Source organism: Haemaphysalis longicornis, unplaced genomic scaffold, assembly GCF_048455015.1.
Source record: "Haemaphysalis longicornis isolate Haplotype H1 unplaced genomic scaffold, Haemaphysalis longicornis Haplotype H1 scaffold_8, whole genome shotgun sequence".
NCBI classification, from domain to species: domain Eukaryota; kingdom Metazoa; phylum Arthropoda; class Arachnida; order Ixodida; family Ixodidae; genus Haemaphysalis; species Haemaphysalis longicornis.
In genome coordinates this window covers 44,075,330-44,100,373 of record NW_027526445.1, presented here as the reverse complement: position 1 = coordinate 44,100,373, position 25,044 = coordinate 44,075,330, and the positions used below count along the sequence as shown (strand labels likewise).

General features: G+C 50.8%; 1 protein-coding gene across 1 annotated transcript in view; it reads left to right on the top strand.

The window, feature by feature from the left end:
* Positions 1-25,044, top strand: part of LOC144149890 (inactive tyrosine-protein kinase 7-like) — a 183,753-nt gene that overhangs the window by 49,767 nt on the left and 108,942 nt on the right. Inside the window, exon 2 of the mRNA XM_077681619.1 lies at positions 1,200-1,586. Coding sequence (XP_077537745.1) covers positions 1,200-1,586 — 387 coding nt within the window. The remainder of the gene's footprint in view (positions 1-1,199; positions 1,587-25,044) is intronic.

Sequence of the window (25,044 nt, the reverse complement as noted above, 5' to 3'; positions counted from 1 at the left end):
TCTCGTGCCGTCTCAGCATACCGCCCTCCACCTCACACTTTCGCCTTTTTTTCATCGTCTACTCTCGCGTCTGTCTTCGGCGTGCCCTTAGTTCCGAGGCACGACGGCGCCGTGAAACCACAGGAGCGGGCGCTTAAGTGCTGCGCACAAAAATACGTGCAACTATGTATAAGCTTCGCTGAAATGATACGGACAGCTGAATTTGCACTGGGGCATGGTGGGCGGATACGTCTGTCTACTCACCTTACTCAATCAGTCGAATAAATAGCAGAGCACAAATTCAATGTATCTGGGAGGTCGGTAGCCACTAAATGCTTTCCAGCATCTTAGTCACTCTACAGGGAATGGTCGGGCGTAACTATAGGCGGCTGGACACAGTTTTGTCGAGCGATCCACCTACGCATGCACAAGCATTGATGGATTTATGCCAAACCTGTCTAGGCACATTTGTTGATCCTCAATCAGTTTGTCCGTTATATGCTTCGGAAAAGCGCAAACATATGATAGGGTGAACTGCAAGGGATGACTACACCGCTTTATGTCGTCGTCCCTTGCAGTTGTCCCCGTCATGTATGTTCGTGCTTTCCAGACGCATCAATTTTTACCAACTCGCTGAACCAACTCTACTTTTGCAAACAATCCATCGTCCGGGAATACTTCAGAGCCGTCAGTGTATGACTATAGGTGCTTGTTTCCTTTGTTTGTACCATATTCTTGATATTTTTATTCGGCGTTTACGTTTACAGTTTTCTTTTTAAACTTTGTGTTCAAACTTTGCCTGCAGCATTTCGTTGTATCTCATTTTCATTCACTGTTGTCTATGCAACGTCGTACACCCCACATAACTGTAGTCCCCATCTAACGTAGGAAGCCCCTGCCGCCAGCACGGCTGGCCTCACCAATTCATATTAGAGAGTTTGGGCTTCGGCTAACTGGTGTCGGTAGTCCGTGGCTTTGTCTAGGGAAAAAACAAGCAAACAGACAAGCACAGAAAGACGGAAGATGGGCTGTAAGTAGCCGTTTGTGCCCGTTACGTGTTTCTGTGATTGTCCGTCTTTGTCTGTTTGCGCTATACAAAGCCACTAAGCCGTCTTGAAGAGCTCCGGCCCTCTTTATAGAGGTCTTGACACATTTGCTCAAGAGATCAGTCAGTGAGTTATCCTAAGACGACCCTTTTCCCCTTCCTCCTCCGTCCGCAGCACCTTGCAGGCGGCGGCGGAGGTGGCAGCGGCCGAACGTCCTGCTGTCCTTGTCCTGGTGGCTCCTCCTGGTCGTCGGCCCTCCCCACGACGTCGTCCGCTGCCAGGACAACTTCTACTTCAGCCCGCAGCCGGCCGACGTGCTCGTGCGCAAGGGCGAGAGCGCCACCCTCCGCTGCGGCGTGTCCAACGACGACCGCGTCGCCTTCTACTGGTCGCTAAACAACGAGCCCGTGCGCAACACCACGCGCCGCTTCCAGCTCGGGCCCGACCTGCGGGTGACGCGCGCCGACCCCAGCCTCGACATGGGCGAGTTCCGCTGCATCGCCACCAACACCTCCTCGGGCTTTTCGCTGGCCTCGCAGGGCGCACAGCTCAACATTCTCTGTGAGTGGTGCACTCTTCCCCCTTCTCTCGGTTCCTCTCTTTCAGGACTGGCTCCTCTTTTTAAGCGAAGCTGGTTATGCACGAACGCAGAAAGCACTCGTACCTCTTAGCGTCCGTGCGACCTTCCAGCTCAGTCAAGGTCAAGCCGCCTGCGTCTCGAGCGGTTGCTCACTGGAAGCGCCTAATCGCTCGTTCGTTTCAATGGCTGGAGTGTGGAGAGGGTGATAGGATGAAAAAAAAAAAGTGAGGGACGGGCAATCGGAGAATGGTACAAAGACTAACCCACCTTGTTTGTGTCTCTCCCTTTTCGTGTTCTCGCCCAGTTTGCGCTGTTACCCGCCATGGAACAGTGCCAACTAGCCCTGCTTACAACACTAACCCATCGCCTGGTGCGGTTGCGCAGTGGAAGTGGCTAACTGCTCGTCCGTTCCAAGAGGAGGGGTACAGAGAAGAATATAGGGAAAAAGTAACAGCGCGCGCCTGCAGAATATGATACAACAACGCCCTGGTTGCATCTAAGCGCGACCGGTCTGGACATGCTCGCGGACTCTGCGCTCGGTGTCGAGCGAGCGCAGAGCTCACGAGCGCGTGCAGTTGCCCCCGCGTTCGCGCCGACTCCAGCCCTGAGCAGTGTCTGTGTCTTGAGCTGGGTCTGTGTGTCGTGCGGGTTCAGTGCGCACTGTCGGCGCGAATGTTCGAACTTGGCTTAGCCGCTTTCAACCGCGCAAAATTTATACCTAAATTCCGTGCGAGCCTTATGTCGTGCCCTACAAATGTTCGCTGGTCATCCTCTTCCACAAGAAGGGATTGCTCATGAGTTTGCACTACATACTGCGAGAACGAAGTCAGGTGGCGTTAATGTTCGATAGATATCGCTAGCGACCCGGCGATGCGTGGTCAAGGGCCATCGTGGGTGCATATAAGCTGGGACGGAAGACAGTTTGTGCCGTGTGCATGGTTGTAGGGCTGCATATATTCCGAGTAATGAATGAGGCGCTGGTTCGCTGTTCTGCCCATTGCCTTCGAGTTTGGCGGAGCTTAGAACCAGAAAGATTATGGCGTTTTTGCTTGCCTGTACGACTGTGCCTTTGGCCTGGTTGTCCAGTGAAGCTGAATGTCCGACGTGCGCTCCCGATAGTCTAACGAAGCGTGGGACGAGCCAGACTGACTGCCCAATTAGGCGTGTGACAAAACCGCGTTCTGCATAGGCAGGCAACGTGCGCGTCGCTTGTCCAGCCTCATTTTGACACCCGCGGCAGGTTTCGCTGATGTGTGTCCATACAATGCATGTGTAGTGCATGTCTATATATGGGCAGCGGACATCGGCAGACAACTTTCCTAATTCCGACGATGACGACGACGATGATGAAGAAGATGATGGTCACGATACTGCGATATATAGACCTTTTCAGAAGCTTCTTCCTCATGAGAGCAGCCATTTTTTTATCCGGTTGTTCTGGCGTCGATTTTATTGTCACACCCGCCGGTATCTTGCGCATGCGCAGCACAGTCCATTAGGACTGTGCTGCGCGAGACGTGCACCAAGGCTTAAGTAATGAATTAGGTGTATACCTAGCGGGACGTATACGTATACGGGAAACATAGAGCCCGACTTTCTCGACAGCCGGCTTCGAAGCAATTCGCTTTGCCCGTCACAAACACAGCGTTCGTATTGCATTCCTAAAACGAAAGGCTCTTTTTGTAGCCAAATTTGAGCTGATTAGAAATTCGATGCCGTCAGCTCAGAGAAGAGACGTAAATACCCGGGATAACGAACTAAACAAATAATGTATGTTTGTGTGTTCATACGAATACGTCTGCATCTCGTTTCCCTTCGGCTTCCTTCTTGCGCCGAACGGGAGAAAGAAAAGCTTAACAGCGGGCTCGCCGCACCACATCTTCCATACATCATCGAAACAGCGCGTGGTTCCGACGGCGGCGTCCGATATCAATGCTTCGTTTCTGCCTCCGGGAGGAAAAGTCGAAATTTGCCACCGTCCGTATACGCAGGAGGCCGAAGCGAAACTCGGTTAATATTTATGAGTCCGACTGGGATATAACTTCTGGGGTCTGTTTCATCAGTGACAGCTGCGTCTGATTGCCGCGGAGCTTGCGAGTGTGTGCGTGCGTATGCGTCAGCTGTGGTATAAAACAGTGGCCTTTGCTTCGATCTCCGCCAATCCGGCAATCGGCGTGCGTGAGCGCGGTCGGATGTGACTTTCGGAAATGGAATGGAAGTTCTCAGTCGCGATTAGGGAAACACTGCGGTTCCCCGTTATTAATCTGCGACGACACGGAAAAGCGCTCCGTCGCCCTTCCCTTCCCGTTCTCTTTTCCGTACGTCTAATCGACTGTGTGTGTTCGCGGAATGACGTGCCCGAGATAAATGCGTGCGTCGTGCCGAATTACGAAGCAGAAAGCTGGTCAATCCGCGTCAGCGTATAGCGAGACGTCCTTCCTTTGCTTACTTTGCTGCAGTTACCCCCCCTTCCCCCACTTTTTTAAAGGAGGAATGGAAACATAAAAATGAAAACAGAAACACGTGACACGGTGGACTGGCAATCCTAGTCTAAAATTCACGACAGGAATACCGGTGAAGCCTAACAAGAATTCCTATCGTACGAAAAAAAAACTTTGTTGTGACAACAGAGGTTCTGGTGTTACGACAAAGTCATCTGTTATTAGGACACACGTTTCTGTGGTAACGACAAAGTGAATTTTCTCAACGACAAACATTCATCTAGTTACAACAGTAGTGCCATTTACGCTACTCTTAACCAGGGGCAATAACATTCAAACCGTGTGCATCTATTGATCGAACATCAGGATCACGACAAGACAGGAATTTTGGCACGACGGAACATCAAAATCAGGACTGGAATACGACACACGACAAAGCATCAGAATCACGACTCGACAAGAAATACGACAAGACGACAGTACGACACGCGAAAATACGACAAACTGCAGAAATTTTTCTTGTCGTCATTTTCGACTGAGAATTATTTTGTGTATATAAGTGAAGCTAACTTTAAATGCACTCGGTGTATATATAGCGCTCAGTACACGAGGCCTTCATGCATTGGTATATACGACTTTTCCGCTGCTGCACTGGTAGAACGTCTTCCCAGCAAGGCATTTGCGTATATGGCAGTAAAAGTGACGGCAAAGAGGCTCGGTGTAGAGCATTAACATCTCCATGAAAAGCCCACCATGTCCACTGCAGGACGAACGCCTTTCCCATCGACCTCAAACCGCTCCTGAGAAGCTGGAAAAAAATTACGCATTAGTAGGCAATTTTCTAACTTTCTTTTGTTCGAAGGAGTTCTGATGTCCGATCACCTTTTTTAGATGCGACTGCATCTCATTCACTCGCCTTGTCCCTCCATACGGCGTTGTTGTTGTCCGTCCACACCCCTTCCCCAATCTACTCGCCGCGCGAACTGCGCTCTCCGCCGCTCACCCCCTCTCCTCTCCGATAGCGAACTCTCTCGCGAGGGGCATTGGATTGGATTCGATTGGGTTGGCTTGGCTTGGCTTGGCTTGGCTTAGCTTAGCTTAGCTTAGCTTGGATTGGATTTGGATTGGATCGGATTAAAGTGGATTGTGTTGCGTCATAGCCGCGCCACGTTGCGTCATAGCCGCGGTCGTTCCAGCACCGGCGTTCCGATTTCCATCGATGCGTTGAATGGAGCCTAACAATTCTGCTATCGCCCGCGCAACCGTAACAAGCACCGATCACTGTGATAACAGGAATGCTAGCACCACTGAATACAAGGCTGCGAAGCGGCGTGAACGTGATGCTGAACGCAAACGATTGAAGCGAGCAGCCGATGCTGAACTTCGTAAACGTGATACCGAACGCAAACGGTTGAAGCGAGCAGCCGATGCTGAACTTCGTCAACGTGAAGCCGCTGCCGTACGCGAGAAGCGAGCGGCCGATGCTGAACTTCAATACATCATGCGCGTTCCTCACACGTTTCACGCAATTAGAGAATCAACCCAACGGAAACACCAAGTGAACCCCCAAGATGCGTCGCATCTCCACAGGGTTCCCCTCGCGGGAAGGTGGGGTAATTTTTCTAAACAAATACAAGGTTCCCACGGAATCATTTATGTATTCGCGGTGGACCTCTACAGCATTGTTCAAGGCATCACTCGGGTACCTTCACTGCCGAGGAACGACGTCTTGATAGACAGCGGTTAAAGTATACTGGCACGCCACTGAACAAGCCGCGACGGGGTGAGGCGAACAGAACTGGAACCGCTCTGGAGCGCTTCGCGAATTCGGTCACACTCCGCGGCTTCCGCAGAACACTGCACCGCCCTTGTTTTAGTAGGGAAACCCCTCAGAGCTATATATCACAGCAGCTTTCGTACGCCCTAGATGCGTCGCCTCGCATCTATAGCAGCAACCCCTTCGCCTTCAATAAACGCAACCCCTTGTTTGCGGCATCTTCACTTTGCCTTTTTTTCCCCCTGCCACCTCCTGCGCTATATCCACGCCTAGTTACTGAGCCAAGGCAGCATCGAGCGGGCATAACCGGACGCCTTGTGCGTGGAGAAATATAGATGCGTGCGGCACGCCGTGCAAACCAAACGCTGCAGACGCCCTAACCGAGTCAGTTGAGAGATGATCGACCCCAGTCTCTTCACGGCTCCATCACAGCTTGCGATGAGCTGAGACCGTTTCGATTTTTTTTGTTCTCACGGGGCAGTGTTGGTTGAGATATAAGAAAAAATAATAAAGAATGAAGAGAGACTCGACAAAGTGTATATAGAAGGACTGGTCTGGTCGGCGCCTTTAAAGGGCGGAGGAGTGTTAGCGCGCGCGGTTTGAATCGGCCCGGTCGTTAAAAGCTCGTTACGGAAGAGCGCCTCGAGACAATGGGAAGAGGGAAGAAGTGGAGCACTTCTTCTTCACTGCGAGTCCATTTCGTCGGCTTCTTGGCCCCTTGGCGCGCAAAATGTGCGCTCGTGAGTGCGCGGACGGATTTGGGAAGCCGCAAAGACAAAGGGGCTCGAAGGGGACCGCAGGAAACGTCGTTTGCGGTCGCTTTTCGCGCAGCTGGTCCCTGCAGAAGTGCCTTTTCGCTGGAAATGGCGACGACTTCGGGCACAGTGGAATTGGTATTTCTTTTTTTTTTTTTTTTTTTGCTAGCTTGCGTAAGCGTCATCGTCTAGATGGGCAGCCCCTGGGAAATCCACGCTTTGACGAAAACGTGCAGAAGCTGCGGCTGTCGGCGCGGATTCCCATAAGCGGTGTGCGTGGGAGTTACGTACGGGCCACTGATTCCCCGCCCAGCACATTATCTTCAAATGCGTATATTGCCGGGAAAGCCTGCCTGCTATAGCGTAAGGGGACAGACAACCGGTGCTCGTGGAGTATATTTTCGTTTTCCGGGCATCACTTTAAACTCCTTAGCCCGAAAGGGTCTTGCTTATAGCGCCATACAAGTTTCGAAATCGGAATTTTTAGATTTATTAGCCGTATACGTGTCCCGCCAGAAAGAATACTGGCAACGATGACATGACAGCGTACTTTCAACTTCACGTGATATTAAAAGAGGTGCTTGAAAATCTTATCCCCTGCTGAAGCAACAATAATGTGCAACCTTTCCTATTCCTTCATGTGGTTTTTGAACCACGCGTTGAAATCTACGGAGTTATTGGAACACGTAGCGTATACGTCACGTTTACACACTAAATGGCGCAGCCTGTCACACTTCGGGAATCTTATTGCGAAATTAAAATTATTTCAGCGTGTTTATTTGGAAATTCCGTGCGATTATCCCGCTATATAAAACGCTGGCTTTCATACGAGCTAGAGGACATGGGCTCCACAAAAATCGGTTAACCGTACGTGTACAGAAACATTCTCAGATAATGCATGCCAGCCTACCATTGTCCCTGAAGAAGAAAGTCTATGACAGCTGCATCTTACCGGTACTCACCTAAGGGGCAGAAACTTGGAGGCTCACTAAGAGGGTTCAACTTAAATTGAGAACGACACAGCGAGCAATGGAACGGAAGTGATAGGTGTAACATTAGGGGACAAGAAGAGAGCGGAGTGGGTCAGGGAACAAACGCGTGTTAAAGGGGTCCTGAAATACCTTCCGCCGATGCATGGATGTACATGCACCCAAATAAAGTAATGTATTTGCAATCTCCTCCCGCAAGAATTTTGTTACAGCGATGAGTATTAGCTGAGAAATCGTAAATCAAAAACCGCGCATTATCGTCGCTCCGAGTTTCCTCCTCCTTTCGACCTACTCTCCGCTGTTGACGGCGCGCGAGCCTTGCCTCCCATGATGCTGCGCTCCGCAGCGGTGACGTACTTCCGCTATTGCGCTGCTCAGACTGTCGTCTGCTACGGGCAAGCTTTGTTGACACCATGAATCCCGCACGCACTCCGCTCAAGGCTGGAAAAGCGAACGAAAAATCTGGCCGCATGTATGCGGCGGCCTGGCCTTGCCCTTTCGCGGTGTACGTTGCTGGCGGCACATTACTTTTTATCGGCGGCGAACTCGCAGCCGCACGGGAAGGGTCGTGCGCTCGTTCCCTTGATGCACCGCGCACTGTTTATCCAAAAAGCGCCGCATCAGATGTGGCCCCGCTGGTGCCGGGTCTTATTTTGCGGCGGTGGTAATTCCTGCCGGCGGCATGTGAAAAAGACATTGCAAACCGATACAGAACCCGTGCACAAAACGCTTCAATTATGTGACCAGTTCAGCTTGGGGCGACGCGTGGTGGAGAGCGGCAACGTTGGCAAAACATTCTCCGCCGCGGCTCTGAGCTTTCTAGCGCTGGAGCGAGCGCCATTTCTTTGACAATCTCAAACATCGGTTGCCTTGGCAACAAGGCACAAACCGCTCCAGAAGTCAGTTACGGTTCCGTGATCCCGGTTAAGCTTGGGGCCCCACCTCGCGACATGTGGGCACTGCAGGCGTACCACCCACTCCTATTGGGAAGTGCGAGATGCGTTTGGCATTACAGGAGGCGATGGTGTGTGTGTTTGGACGCCTTTGTTTCGCGATGAAATGCGACGTTGTGCTTCTGCGGGTGGATAGTTCTTCCCATGGTCTGGATAATCTTTCTCGAGCGACGTACGACTCAACCTCGCATGGGGTATGTGCAGTGTGCATGGCTAAAAGCCATCGGCTTGTGCGCCAGAGTTAAGTGACTTGCTGTTCGTCCCCGCAAACCGCGCGCGAGGTGAGTACCGAATTTACGACGGGCAGGAGGCAACCCATCCTCTGTCAATCGTGGTTCAGACGCATGTTGTGACGTTGTGTTCGTTAGAAACGCATCTCTGGATTGTTTTGAAGTTGAATAAAATGTATGCGTCAAATCCGGGCATTCGGCTCAGGGCGTTCTCTGCGATTGCACGAAAGAAGTGCCACGGGGCTTGAACGCTTTCTTTATGGAACGTACTCAGGTAAGAGAATATCCATGTCGTGTTATGGCCGTGTTGCATTCAATACAAACGGTTAAGCGTTTGTTTTACACTTGTTTCGTTTGTCGTAAAATGCCCAAGCACTCCGGCACTCCGCTGGCAGATCAGGCGGCGAGCCGACGCTGAGCAGACGACTCATCTCTTTGCCGGAAGTGCGTGAAAAAGCCGCCCAATAGCAGGATGTCTAGCTCATGACGAACATCTGGGAATCGATGATGTAGACATGTGAAGATGGCGGCGTCCAAAAACACGAAGGAAAGGGTGAGAAAAAAGCGACCAACTTTGCAACAAAAGTGTGAGCTTTCCGCTGCGCGTAAAAGAGCAATACTTGGCACAGAGGACGTTGACCCAATCTAACGGTTGCGCTAGTTCATTTAGTGTGCTCAAAATGCCTTTCAGGGCCCCTTTAAGGACATACTAGTATAAATTAAGAAGAAGAAATGGGTGCAGGCAGGGTATGTAATGCGAAGGCAAGATAACCGTTGGTCATTAAGGGTAACAGACTGGATCCTTAGAGAAGGCAAAGCGTGGCAGGGGTCGGCAGAAAGTTAGATGGGCAGATGAGATCACGAAGTTTGCGGGGGTAAATTGGTCGTAGTTAGCGCAGGACCGGGGTAATTGGAGACCTGGTGATGATGGAGATAATTGGAGATAGGCTGGTGATGATGATGATGATGATACACAAACAGCTCCGTTTTGGTTTCAATGCGTGACTCAAAAAAAATGCTTGAGGAAGGGCAAAAACTGCGTTTTGGTATTGCTTTACCGGGGGAGAAGTTTTTAAATACCTCTTTTCGTCTGACGTGCACTTAAAAGTGTGGCCGCACTGCCCACTATCACGGTTGCCGCCATTCCTTTTTACTGGACAAGTATGGCTGCTAGATGTAAACATCAAAAGTTGTGGGCGCTATCAGCAAAACCGTTTAGGGTTAAAGTGTTTTTAGGTGATGCCCTTTCATTTGGGATAGAGAACATGTACTCCACAGAAATCGCTTGTCGCATGTATTTATTTTTTTTGTTGTTTCAAGAGTGGGGAGGGGGGGGGGGGAGAGGAATTGTATTTCGTAAGTGATTTCGGCTTGTTCTAATGACGGTATTCTATTGTCTCCGTCGTTACTTACAGGGCATTCAACCATACCCTGGGACACAAACAGAACTCGCTCAGTAGAATAGGATATGGCCACCCTCGACCAAAACCTCCCTGGAGAGTCGTTCCACAGCATCATGCACCTAAAAAGGCTGTTGCAACTAAACCTAACGTTACGTACCTTAGCCTAAACTCAACATAACAGAACTAAGCCTAATCTAAAATTAATCTAATCTATAACCTACCTCGGTATAACCTAGGCTCACTAGACTTTTTTTTTTTCAATTGCATTTTGCTCAAACCGGTGCGATGCTGCCAAGTTAAAACACCCTCGTAAACCTCCCGTATATGTCAGGGTAATACAGTGGTTACCGAGAGAGGAAGACCACAAGCTCGACGGAGGGATAAAATCATGCAGAAATTCGGTGGAAAAGAATTGAGAGGACAGGAACGATTGGACGGACTATTGCCGTCGGCACAAACCGGCTCATTATTAAAGGAGCCATGAAGAGAAAATGCAACTTCGTTTGATTTGAAAAAGTAGGATTCAGTATCTCACTCAGCTCCATTACAGCCACAAAAGATGTTTTTCAACGAAAAAAAGCAAGAAATATTTAAAAACTTTCAAATTTTGCGCCACATTGACGTGTTATGAGCAAGAATGGCGTCATATGGGCCAACAATAAAACATTACTTTCAGTGCGTTAACTGCCCGTTATCATTCAAGTGATGCGGTCAAATGGAACTAGAGGCCCCATTACAGACGTCCGGTCATGTGCCGTCGCGACAGGTCAGTTAGGCGGCCGCCAATCGCATAAACAAGGTTCCGTGACGTCATAGAAAAGTTGCGGGAAATTGGCTCGGGGGTCGCGACTGCTTCACACTTTTTCTTTAATATCTCCGTCATTTGTCCGAAGATTGCGATGGTATTGGTATCATTGTTATCGGGACTAAGCAGTCTTTCTAATAAACCCAACTTGTGTTTTGTCTTCATGGCTCCTTTAAGATGATGATGGTCAAAACCGTAACCTGGTAGCGTTCTACGCCATGAAGAAACGCTGGTAGCCACAGCTATGCGGAGCGCTGCGAGAGACCTCAGAACTCGGCTTCTTCTCTTTTGGAACAAAAAATCTCACTTCCCTCCAATTGAGTAACTCCGACGGCCATTCACAGCGAAGTTCACGTTCGCAAAGTACACTGGACCGCTGGAGTCCGGCATTGGTACGGCGAGACGGTACACACGCGAGACGACCTCGCCGCGAGTTGATTGTGTGAAATGAATCTGAGATGATGCCGACTTGTATGTGAGAGCTCGTCTCCGTATATGACGTGAAAGGACTCGGAATAGCGCTTGCAATCGTGGGTCACGTTCGGTGGCAGTTTCCCGAAGCCGGTTGGCCGGCACGCTGTGTAGAAGCCGCCATAATACAAGGGACATTGTACTGTATTGCCAGCGTCGCCGACGCCATCCTTAGCGTCCTCGTCGTCGGGCAAAGGACGGGCGGCGTGTCTTCCATAGGCCGCACTCGTGACTTCTTCTTGCTTGGATATTGTACGGCGGAGGGGGGGTGGATACAGCTCATTGCGGACAATGGCGCATATCGCGCACTCTATATAAAGGCCGTATACCGCCGCTGCCACTAAGCCTAACTGCGGGGCGACCTCTGCCGGACCTTTCGGAAGTCTCCGCAGCACTCAGTTTCGGCCGGCCATTGTGGACTCGCCGCAAGTGATGAGGCCTCGAAGAACCCGCGGGCCGGCTAGTTTCTTTCCACAACTGCGGCGTCTTCTCTGAATAGGCTATTCGAGTGCGCTGCTGTGTTTGCTGGGCAATCGCGGGCAATAACGTGCGGCGATGCACTGCAGCGACGCGCGGTGTATACGGGCGGCTTGCCGTACTCGTTGGAATTTCCCTCTTTGCCTGGATCCGCCTCTCGAATCGGTATAGTGTACTGTTCGTGCGAGGGCCAGTTTTGTCCGTAAGCTTGTTGATAGTATTTAGGTCAACGAGAGGTTTGTTTGGAATGGGTGTGATAAAAGGAGGGCGTTTTGTGCTGCCATTTCTTTGTGTTTGTCGCCGTTATTTTGGCAGTTTGGAAGTGGGACGGGGCCGCAATGCCTAAACGACCGGGACAGAGTTTACGTCGAAGTTAATGTGTGGAGTTTTCTTCTCTTATTCACGTAATCCTTCTCATTTTACCTTCCTTTAAAAAGTATCCTCTGCTTCCTTTTAAATAGACGTACTGGAGTCGTTGTGCGACTTTATGCCGTTTTGTCGCTGCCTCTCTAATGTTTCTGAGGGACACTTCGCAGGGCTTAGAGCCTAAGAGTCGTATATCTTTGTGTTGTATGTGGAGCGCAGAGATCAAATGATGCTCTTCCCTTTCGCTGCAGTTTTTAGAACCAAATCACTGAGAAAGAAATCTTGCGGATCACCCGCGCCTTCTGCATACTATACTATTATTGAGCGTATAGTACAGCGCATGCGTATTTTTGGGAGTACACGTACTCGCATCAGAGTGGCAGAACGATTCCGCCTTCTCGGCCGCTTTCGTGGGATTGGAGTGGCTCTCCTCGTGTACTCTCGAGTGTCGTCCTACTCCGCACTTCTTGTAGCGTAATTTCCGGTAAAGTTGCGCTACTTGTGATGTAGTTTCGCAAGCTAATTCCGTACATTTACCCAGTATAAACACGCGCCCTGAAACATTTATTAGCGTGTTAATTTGGGACATTTATGCGAGCATCTGTTATCCGTTCTATACGCTTATCTTACGCTTATATTTTCTATCGCAAGTGACAATGTGTGCTGGTACCTTCCCTTTAAAACTTTAAAACTTCGTGGCGGTTCAAAATAAGTCACCCTGTGTCTGTGTGTGCAATAGAGAGAGAGAGAGAGAGAGAGAGAGAGAGAGAGAGAGAGAGAGAGAGAGAGAGAGAGAGAGAGAGAGAGAGAGAGAGAGAGATTAATATTATTGCGAATGGACCTTTTTTCAGTAGCGCTCTGCGCATGCGCTGCTCTCGCTCTTAGCGACCCACCCGCCATTACTGGAGGGTAAAATGTAAACACAACCATGCTACATTGGATTAACCTGTTGCGAACGCCGAGCCAGCGAAGTGCTGCTCCGTTTTCTAAACCCTGAAAGCGGCCGACAGGTAGGCGCTACGGCTGCCATCGAAACATTTCTCTGCCACCAAAAGCATGCGTGGCGCCTCAAACGGCTTCCTCTACGGTGCAAGGCAGGCAGAAAAAAAGGGGGGCGTGTTCATCTATATTCCCTTAAAGGAGTACTGACACGAAATTTTTATGTTACGTTTTTTTCGCTGCTATGCGTGCCTACCAGCCCACTAATCATAGAATGACAGATTAGACGGTCGAGCGCAGCGTAAACATTCATTTACGACGTCGTTTATTCGTGCCAGTTTCGGTTTCGACTGAAAAACGCCGAGCGGCCGCCATGACAGCATGTATAACATGACGTCACCATTCTTGCCGTATCGCTGCCTCTCTGGAAGCGCGCGCGAGCGAGCGCACGCGCGCGCCCAGACCGGCCGAGGTTTTCGCCGTCCCCACAGGCCCGGGCAGCATGACGTCAGTCCCAAAACCATGACGTGTACGCACGCCCGAGCAGCGCGCGCCAACCACAGCCAGCGCGTCGGCTTCGTCACGGGAGCCCCGACGTCGCCAGTTTGGGGTACGTAGCAGATGATGTCACGTCGGCCCGCTCTGGGCTTTCTCGTGCGGGCGAAGATTAAAATGGATTTTAAATATGTTTCGCTGAACGGTTGCTGTTGAAACTTGCTGATATCTCCTGATAAAAAGGAAGCGTTTTACATAGTTATCTCAGCTTTGAAATTTCGTGTCAGTACTCCTTTAAGTGTGGTTCGGGTGGCCGCCGCAAGACGGCTAGGCTATACTGGAAAAGGGTCTATTAGAGATTGGTCGCATGAATACAGAAAGGAAAGTCAGCAGTAGGGCATTTTTTTTTTACCTGAACTGGTGCAGGTTAGTGCAGTGTCGTGCAGACCAGTGCAAAGTGCCACTGGGGATGTCAATTAGTAAAAAAAAAAAATGAACGTATACTGCACTGCTTGCACCTGTGCAGCCAGTTCAGGTTAAAAAAAAATGCGTCTAGTGTAAAACTCCGATGAGGTCACAGGGATTACTACTTCCCCCCTTGTTGTATTAGAGTGTTGCGTGGTACATATACAGATTGACTGTTTCTTCTCGAACTGATTCTTACAAAAATAACACGTTGATCACCTGCTCCTGGACTCCTTGCACACACTCATAGAATGATTGCCATGTGGTTCGACCATGCTCACGGCATTGTAAAGACGTGTAAAGAGGAAGTAGCGCCTAGATTACTGTCCGCGAAAGCAAACTCAAGGGCTGCAACGTTGTCACCGCGAACGAAAGGAGAGTGCCGTCGAGAAGAGTGGTTTGCGTTGTGTAACTCGTCAGTGCCTTTTTCCCGCGCAAAGAGAAATTCCTTCAGAGAAACCGCCCCTGCGACGATACTGTGTTCCTGCACCATGCGGGGGCACAAATCTATCGTTCGGGGCCGCGGGCGAGAATGTGCGAGAAGAAACGCCCACGCCGGTGGAACGTTATAGAAGACGTCGGTGGAAAGAAAGCCCTTCGCAATGCCCTGGGGGGTTGGCTTCTCGAATTCGAAGAGAGGGGGGGACCGCGCAGAAGAAGGCAGCAGCCGGTACCGCCCCTGCCGCCGGAGCTAATGACATCAAGCCGGGCACTGATGGTCCCGCCAGGGACCGTGGATATACGAAGATGAGAGCGTGGGAGGACTCGGCAGAGACGTTATGATTATCCCGCCTACCCTCTTTTCTTTCTATCTCGGGTTTCTGTGCCGTACTGGCGCTGTTGCGGGCTCCAGATCGAACCACCGCCGATGGCGGTACCCTTTTCCCCGTCTGTACATTCCATACGCGCGTACTTTTTTCGCATCCCGCCGAGGTGAAGGCTACAGCGTTATGCCAGGGAGGGGGAGACGTCGTTCTAGCAGTCTTCTCCGATGAATGCCCGTCATTACGGGGAATCGTGGTACGCTTTCCGAGGTGGGTTGAAGAAAATGTATCTGGCAACTGCGTGTACTAAGGGCGGCGAAAAGCCAATCTTATGGCCTTGTACCACGCAGGGCTCGTCCCTTTCTGCCGACTCGGAGTCTTTCGCGCTGTTTCGGTTCGGGAGCGTGTGGCGGCATGTTTGCCGTCTGTCTGCGTTTGCAGTGGGCACCAGCCGGGAGCGGATAAGCGGAGGCACAGACTAGAGCCACTAAATAAGCTACGCAAACTTCATCTAGTGGCTCTATCACAGACGTCTGCAGTCTGTCTAGACTGCGAAGACGCGAAAGGGTGAACCCGGGGTGGTATCGATGCAGCCCATCGATCTCTTCGTCGTTTGACGGATGCCTTCATTCAGCCTTCTCGTTTCTCCGTTGGAGTTGGCTTGAGTGCTACACGCCGGTACGAGATGAGTGGATGTCATGTCGATACTGCGTCAGGAGCCACGTTGGCGGAGTTAGCACGCACTTTCCACAGTGAAGCCAAATGCTCGATCCTTGCCTGCATGTATACCGACTTGAAAAGCTTCGGTATTCTCCACTGGCTGCGCAACGCATGGTTACTGTTCGCATTTTGTATCGCACATACACTGAACCATCGAAGGAACCGGAAAAATTCTTTCGTTTTGTCATTAATTCATATTAAGCGGACGTCTTTTTTTTTTTTTTTTTGCCTTGTACATAGGAGAAAAGAGCGAAAGTGTTGTTCTTAACCCTCTATAGAATTCACTATAACGGAGTTTGTCTCCACGCGAGTCTGCTGTATTATGTATAGGCGTGGAACGGAAAGCGGGTAAGGAGAAACGCGAAACCCGCTGGAAGGTTCTTGTTGAGTTCCCCTCGATTGTTCTTGCGAGTCCGCTACGACGGGGGGTGGTTCTTCTCATCGCGCGCACCGAGTTTCTTCCGGCGTCAGCACAAATTGGTCCCCTCCCTTTTAGCGTTCCCGGTCGAAGCAAGTGGGGAACATGGTCGTCCCTCCCAATTTCTTCTTCTCCTCCCCCTCCTTTGTCTTGGCTGCGAGTTCTTGGGTTCCCCTCCGGGCCCCGCTTTCTGTCCACAAGTCAGCGTAGTCTCAAGAAAAGGCCCCCAAGACATGTTCGCTCCTCTCCCCATTTCCCGGTTTTTCTCCACTTTTCTTCCCTGTCTGTGGAAGAAAGCCGGGAACAGGGACTGGATAGTAGCTGCGCTTTGGACCGGACTTGGGTTCCGCACCGAGTGCAGCGCTGTCGAAGCTGCGTGGTGTCCAGGGGCGTTTACGGTGCGCGCAGGGAAGTAGATTTTCAGCACGTCGTCTGCCTATTCCTGGTGTTATCCGGTATGTGAGTGGTCAGTGGTTAATGGTGCGCGCGCATGTAGGCTTATGTTCCCGAGGCACGTGGTGGGTTGTCGCATCCTCTGCTCTCATTCGCTCGTGCTGGCTGTATAATCTTGCCAGCACTCCACGAGATGCGTGAAAAATGTCATAGAATGAGCAGGGGTGTACACATTAACGCTTGTACATTATGTGGGGTAAAACTGCCTCCAGCGATACGTGCCCGAAGGAAGAAATTATCAGTGAATGGTCTGTTTCCGCGTCCGTTTGACGGTACATTCGAAAGGAGGAGTACACTCTAATCCTGGTAACCTATTATGTAACTCATAACCTGAAGTAACCTATAGCATAATTGTTACAATGCAGCGAATTTGATGTTTTATTTACCCCACTCCGTTCTAAAGGTTACAGGCGGGAAGCTAGTTCAACGGAACAGTAGCATAGAGTAGCCATTCTGTGGTACGCCAATGCCTCTCAAATTCAGGCGGATGTGTATTTGAGAAGATTCTTCCTCAAATGCGATTGTTAAGTGTATGAATACAAAAACTCTGAAGGAAGATTTGCGACACAAGGGTGGATTCGCTGTCATTGAAGCCTGCAGTTCGAAAAAAAATTAGCCGCGTATCTGCTTGCCTCCCTTGGAATGATGTGAAAAGCGGTTGCGTTTCGGGTGTCCCTCCCACGGGATGCCATCTTCTGCTCCCATTCTTCCTTCTCCCGTTAGTCTGCCCTCTCACTCTCCCCTCCAGTTTACTTCCGTCTATCCCTCTCTTCTCTCCTTGGCGCCCCTAGCTCAATCCCACTTTCCCTCCCCCTGTTCCCCTATATCCCGGACTTTCCCTCCCCATCCTCTTCCCCGCACTCTGCGTGCAATAAATACCCCCCCCCCCGTAACGTATCATTCTCCTTCCCCTACAACTCCTCACTTCCGCTCCTCTAGGTCTAGATTCCTCTTTCCTCAACCCTCCCTCAGTCTTCTACTGCCCCATGCTCCCCTCCCTCATATTACCCTCACCCGGTCCTGTGCTGATTCCTCTTTCCCCCTCCCCTCACATCCTCTTGTTCCTGCCCGTTTATCTTCTCCCTACTACAGTTGAACCTCGTTATCACGAACACTAGTGTAGTGAATTATCGGCTATAGCAAACTAAATACGATCTTTGGCTGGTCACGCTTTATTTCAATGGCACTTATTCTTTTAATAACGAAGCTGAAACCGTGAGACGCGCGCGATGTCGGATATAACGAAGAAATGTTTGACCATCAGGCTGAGAAGTTACTTGGAAAAACCCTCCGTCATCCGAAACTGCAGAAGTATAAATGCCCTTTTGTTCGTGGACCCTGTGGAAAACTCCATCCTGCTCATCGCTGCGAGTAACCACCAGATGGAGATCACATCCTTCATCAAATAAATAAAGACGCAGGCTTGTTTTGTCAAATGAACTTCGTTCTGTTGTAGTTTCACGTACTCATGTTCCAGTTCATTGAACTTGAAATGCAACAAGAAAGGCAAGGGGTATTTTGTTTACAATGTGTTTGAAGCATTTAAAAATGCATTTTTGGATCAAGTACTTTTGCGGGACCCAGATTGTCAATTTGCTAAATTTTCACCTCTACTGTTACAACGAATATCGGATATAACGAACTAATTTGCTGTCCCGATACTACTTCGTTTTAACGAGGTCCGACTGTCTCTGCCCATTGTCCTTCTTCTCCACCCCGTTCCGCTCCAAGCATCGTTCGCCCAAGCTCATTCCACCTCTGCTGCACCATCCTTGCCTCCCCGATCCCAGCTCCTTCCGCCGCGCTTTCTCTTTTCATCCTCCTCTCCCTCCTCACCTTCGTTATGATCGCTCTAGTCCACCCTCCCTCTCCCACTTTCTCCTTCCGCCACACTCCTCTTATCCTCTCTCTCTCTCTCTCTCTCTCTCTCTCTCTCTCTCTCTCTCTCTCTCTCTCTCTCTCTCTCTCTCTCTCTCTCTCTCTCTCTCTCTCTCTTCTCATTCACCTCACTGTCGCCTATTCGTCTTGCCTTCCTTCGCCACTTCCTCTGTTACATACTTCCTCGTTCCAATCGCAGCCCTCCCAGTACACATCACCATTACGTTCCGTCCAACACCACCGGTGTTGTTCCGTCTCCCCCGTCTCCGTCTCCGCATCCCAAATCTCCTCCCTTCTCCAGTCGCTCACCCAGCAATTCCCAGTCGGTAGATGACCCACTGGAGCGCGGACTCGTCAGTGGCATTCCTGGCTGAATCGAGTGAGAGGCTTGTCACAATTTTCGCGATAAGGTAGCCCAACACAGGTTGTCGTCCTAAAACAAATGTGCTTAAAAGTAAACTTCGCGAAACAAGTGGGTGAGTCTCAGAGCTTACTTTGCTGCTGGAACGAGCGCAATCTGTGATAGCCCCGGTGTCGTTGTGCTTAGTTTCAGACAACGTGCGCAGCAGGCGTGTCATGAACGGTAAACGTTTGGAAACGGCATTCTAAGCGGTACCCACGTGGCGCGGTGTTTGTGGGCGACTCAGCAAACGCAACTCGATGGTTTACAGTGGTCTGGTGGTAGTTTGGACGACAGCGGCCGCTTCTCGCTCGCGCTATATGATACACTGCCGGCGGGCCCTTCAGTCGATGTCGCTCGCTTCTGGCCGGGCAGCTGGCCGCTGTCGCCGAAACTACGAGACCACTATAAACCATCGAGTTGCGCTTGTCGCGTCGCCCACAAAGGCCTCTCCACGTGGGTACCCTTTAACGTAATTCGGTTGGCCGAGTCGTCGGATGGTATCAGTGTTTAAAATATTATGACTGCCGCAACAGGGCGTTGCAGTCCGCCACGCCCTGCACGACGTTACGGCCTTCTCAGCGGTGCACCGTACTGTCGAGACCGGCCAGGATAAGTCCGAGCGCGCACAGAGACGGAGACAAAACCCCGAGGGGTTTGGTAATCCGCGTTCCTGTACCGGGCGGGGCGCTAGCTGTGCTGCTGGCGAAGAGGGTGCGGTCTTCGGAATCGAAACGCGGGACGCGTCCGCGCACCGAGCCGGGACTTGGTCTTCCCGATCGTGTGCAGCGTCGGCCGCTGCGCGCTTATTGTTTTCAGTCCTTGTCGCGCGTTCGCCGCGCCCCAGATAAGTTGGGCCTTGTCCTTTTATGTATACGCGAAGGAAGAAGACGACGACCACGATGTCCGGCTTGCTTGGAGAGTCGGGAGAGTGGATGCAGTACAGGGTGTGACGCTAGAAGCCGCCCTTTTTGTCGGAGTGCAGTGAAATGCTTGTTCCGAGAAAAGTCCAGAATAGTCGCGAGAGACAATAACATGAAACTCCTGGAGTACTTGTGTTCAGCTCCGTTACCGTTTAACCCACTAGGTTTTCTTTGGCCGAACGGACAGCTTATAAAGCGTTTCTTTATGAGCGGTTCCGCTAACGGCAGCGCAACGGCGGGGGTGGTTTGTGGGATATTAGAGAGTTTTAGCTAACCGTTTTCGACGGTCCGCTCCGGTATCGGCGGCACGCTCAGCGCAACCGGAGCCAATGCCGTTCGCGGCCAAGCGCGCCACGCATGCGCAATGGCGTTCCAGCTTGCTATCGGAGCGGAGCGGGCCGTGCGAGTTTTAGCTGACCGTCTTTCACGGCCCGCTCCGCTCCGATAGCAAGCGGGAACGCCATTGCGCATGCGTGGCGCGCTTGTCCGCGAACGGCATTGGCTCCGGTTGCGCTGAGTGTGCCGCCGATACCGGAGCGGACCGTCGAACACGGTTAGCTAAAACTATACTATATAGCGCTTAACGTTTGAATTCCATAATTGCGATAGACCTCCTGTATAGCTAGCAATGAATTACGACGAACCGTGCATTTTTACGGAAGCGTTTGTTGAGCTCAGGATGCATGCACTGTGTTGCGTGATTCCCGTTTTCTTTGCCCCATCTTAAGCGCTGCTTGCCTTCAAATGGATTTTTACATGCCGCGACGGCTTCTGGGGAAGAAATTGTTCGCCGAACACAAGACCCTCTTTGTGACGCAGTGGCTTTGTCGCAATATCAGTTTATTATGGGGGGTTCAAGCCGAGTGCATCGCGTTTGAAGTTGCTGCCCCTTGTGTCGAACTACCGCTTAGAACGAAATTGTTATCGTGGTGGCTTTATTACGAGGGGATTTCGCTGTACGAGTACATTTCGCCGGTATACTGAGAAAGGAAACCAAGAGTGGTGCTTGCTTTTTACAAGCCGCCGTTGCCGCTGACAGCGCACCCAGGCAAAGCTGTGGCGGGTTTGAATGTTCCAATGATTCGGTCGTGCAGTGGAAAAAAAAAATTAAGTTAGGCGTAGTTTTTCTCCCTTTCTCTAGCTACGATTTTTTGAATAAACAGAAATGTGTAAATTACTTTACGTTTTGCTGGTGCACTGCATTGTTGGTGATTTTGGGAGCGCGTTAGCACGGACAGTGCACCCAGGTGAAGTTTAATGGACGTGTATGTGACCTGACCGTCGGTACGGTAGCGGGCACACGGCATTCGAGTGGCAAATTAGGAGCTCCAGATGCTTTGCGCATCTCGTTAGGGCCAGGATTTTAGGTTTTGCGTAGCGATGTCAAGTTTGTTCCATCGTCGTGCATCTTGTAGCGCTCTATCGAGATGCATGTATGGTGTTTGCTCTCTGTGTCCTCTTTTTTCTTATCTTGTCGCTTTGTTCACGCCTCCGTCGATAATGGGGAAGACCTTTACCGTTTTTCATTCTCTCTCTCTCTCTCTCTCTCTCTCTCTCTCTCTCTCTCTCTCTCTCTCTCTCTCATCCCGTGGCCAGTGTTTCGCTTCCTGTAAGACTCCCGCGAAAGGAGTGCTTCAGCGCGCACCCTGCCGCGTGCGAATCAACGACGTGCCCATCCCGAGGTCCCACTGATACCACCAGATGTTCAGGGGCGCCCTAGCACTACACGGAGTGGCAGGGTGCCGCAGTCGACCGGAAGGCCCGAACTCATCCGAGCGGACCTAGCTTCCGACGGGGCTTTCGGCAAGGAAGCGGAGGTCTGTCCGCAAACGAAGCGTGGTGCGTGCATGAGGTCCGTTTCCTCGTCTGCTGTGTTTTCTCTACACCTCCACGAAACGGGCAAGGAGGATAAGGAGGAGGGAAGTGGAAAGCGAGCGAGGCAGCAAGTTCAGGGTTGCGTCGCTGAGAGGGCTGGAACCCAGCGTGCATGGGGAGAAGATGCCCACGAAAGCACTCGCACCAGCTGGGAAGGCTGCAGAGGCGGCGGAAACGGCGGTGCTGGTTAACGCGTGCCGCCGTGTCTGGTCGGTAGACGTGACGGACTACACTATGCACCGTCGGTGTGTAACACGATGGTATGGTGAAGGGGGGGGGGGTGGGGGGAGGTAGAGGACGTAATTTATCTACCGGAAGAGCAGGCAGTTGAGGTTATGTCTACTACTGCACCGCGGGTCAACGGGGTGTTTTTCCTGTTGTTCAACACCCACTCGGGCGATGGTAAGGCTGCCCGGAAACGCTCGTTTTACTGAGGTTGATCTATGGGCGTTGCTTCGACCTGACCGCGTGTCTCGACCAGCCGCGCTCTCGAAAGCCTGATGATACATGCTTGAGAGGCACTTTCCAACCTTCTTGCCTGCGTCAATTATGCGAAGGAGAACTGCAATAGCGGCGTATAGCTCTTGGAGAGCTGTGATGATATCCTCTTCACCCTGAGACCACGCGCTCGACGAAAAGCCTATTTCAAGAGCGGGTTGCTCAAATGCGCACTGTTTATTACCTACGTTCGAGTGATGCACTTGAGCGGTTACAGTGGTGCGATCGCGGCTTGTCAGTGCCTCACTATTCGCATGTAATTTCGGCTTTTGCAATAGCTTCAGTTTCGTTCTTACCAATTATGGTGCTTCGTTTTTGGCATTGTTTAATATACGTCTCTAGTTTGCTCCATCCTTTTATCTTAACGGCGTCATTTGGGGTGTGTTTGCTTTCATCTGATAATAACAAACTCCGCAACAAACCCGCACTGGTAACAAGTCGCACGGAAACTCCTTGTTTTTTTTTTTTTTTACTGTATGGGAGAACACGGACAAACATAACGACACCACGAGGACATTGCATAATCAACCAGACATAAAATGACGCAAAAATTGCGTCATCTAAATTCCGGCAAGCGCATGCGAGCGTTTTAAAGAAGAAGCAAGTCACCCGTCGGCTAAAGAACATTTTATTCGGACGTTTTACAAACCGTTCTGCAACTTTCTAATTGGGATTTTTTGGCCTAGCTCCGTTGGTTAAGAAGCTGGCTAAATAAAATTGACTAATTATCTAATTAAGCAAAATAAAAAAAACGTAGCAAACTACATACAAATACACATACACACTTCATGCAAACAATCGCTACAAAGCGTGACACACTACATACAAAAGTGAGAAATATGCACTTGGTCGGGTCGTCTTAGAGTGCATCTGCATATTTTTAAACTCTGGCTAAAGCTGAAACACCCAGTACACAACTGTAAAGCAGTGCAAGTGCCCGATCACTCGCCGCAGTGGCTAAGGCGTTGCCCTGCTGAGCCCGAAGACGCGGGTTCGATTCCCGGCCTCGGCGGCCGCTTTTCTGATGGAGGCGAAAAGAAGAAACGCCTGTTTGTTCGAGATTTTGGCGCACGTTAAAGATCCCCAGGTGGTCAAAATTAATCCGGAGCTCTCCACTGCGGCGCGCCTCATTGCCTGCGTTGCGTCGGCGCGTTAAACCCTGGATTCAATCAATCAATCAATCAATCAATCAATCAATCAATCAATCAATCAATCAATCAATCAATCAATCAATCAACCAACCAACCAACTTCCCGCTCGTCATTTTTTGTGCCATGCGCATTTGTATAAAGAGTAGGCCGGCTGTCTTGGCTTGATATCAGCTTCGGGCTTTCACCGCTGTCACTCCCGCTCATACTTGAATCGTTTCCTTGTTGTGACGTAAAGTGGATTACTCGAACACGAATATGCCCTCGCCACGCTTGCACGCAATTTCAGCGAGACACCCTTGTTTCGTCTCCCTGAAAGGGATTCAACCGATCAACCAAGTAAAAAATTAATCGCGACTAAAGCGTACCCGCTAATCGGAAAGTTAATCGATCAATCGTCCACCCCTAGTTTTTTTCCAATCGTCCCAGAAAAGGACGGCATCTATGCAGTCTGCAAAACTGCGCTCTATTGTCTGTTGGCGCGAACGAAGGGGCCAGTTTGTCGATCATGCTAGAAGAATGCACCGATCTTGCGCTCACGTTTTAACAGGGAGTGTGCCAGTTAGCCATAAAACAAACCGTGCTTGATTCCTCTCTCATAGGAATCGGTAAAATACGAAAGTGAAATGTGCGGCGAAACCTGCAGCTGAGCATGATTTGCGAGTCGGCGGCTGTCTTGTGGGTGTGCTTGGCGAGCGACGCCCTGCTGGCGGGTCGCTTCAGCAAAGGTGTACTGGCGTCGATCATTTCCGTGACGGATATGGCGTCACTGCAATCCTGGTGTATCCCGGCATAAAACACTTTCGCGTTAAAATATAAAACGTGAAAACGAACAACCCGAAGTTTAACGTACTCTTTAGTACTAAAGGTTGCTTCCCCGCAAGAAGACTCTGTGTGCAGGCGTGCACCCTTTACAGGCCGCTTAATTACTTCGTTGTACTGGCGTCAGTTCCGTGGTGGATATGACGTCACTCAAATGTTTGTGTATCCGGGAATAAAACACTTTCGTGTTAAAAAAAAACAATGTTTTAGCACCTGGCGGAACGCAGATTTTACTCGCTCACGCTAGAGAGAGAGAGAGAGGGAGAGAGAGTAAATGTTTATTGAAAAATTCCCCGCATTTCCCCGAGGGGAAGAATGTGAAAGTGCGAATGCACGAGTTGAATTTGCGCGGTTCGGTAATGTTCGCGAAAGAGAGATCACACACACACACACACAACTACAAAGAAAGAAAGATGCATTTATTCATAGACACCTATTTGTGTTGTCGTTGTACTTGATTGCTAGAGCGGATCTCAGCTTTGAAATTTCGTGTCAGTACTCCTTTAAGCGCGTGCATTAGCCCTTCTCACGCCCGATTCCTGGCCAATCCCCCACGTGGGTACGTGCCATGTCAGCGGCCAGGCAGCGCGCGCCCATCTCCCCCCGTTGCCAAGGAAGACGAGGAGATTCCTGGCCAATCCCCCACGTGGGTATGCAATGCGGACATCGCCAATTGATTGCTAGAGCGGATCTCAGCTTTGAAATTTCGTGTCAGTACTCCTTTAAGCGGGTGCATTAGCCCTTCTCACGCCCGATTCCTGGCCAATCCCCCACGTGGGTATGTGCCATGTCAGCGGCCAGGCAGCGCGCGCCCATCTCCCCCCGTTGCCAAGGAAGACGAGGAGATTCCTGGCCAATCCCCATCTCCCCCCCTTGCAAAGGAAGACGAGGAGATTCCTGGCCAATCCCCCACGTGGGTATGCTATGCGGACATCGCCGGTGGACGCAGGTTCAGGGTCGCTTAAGAAGGGAAT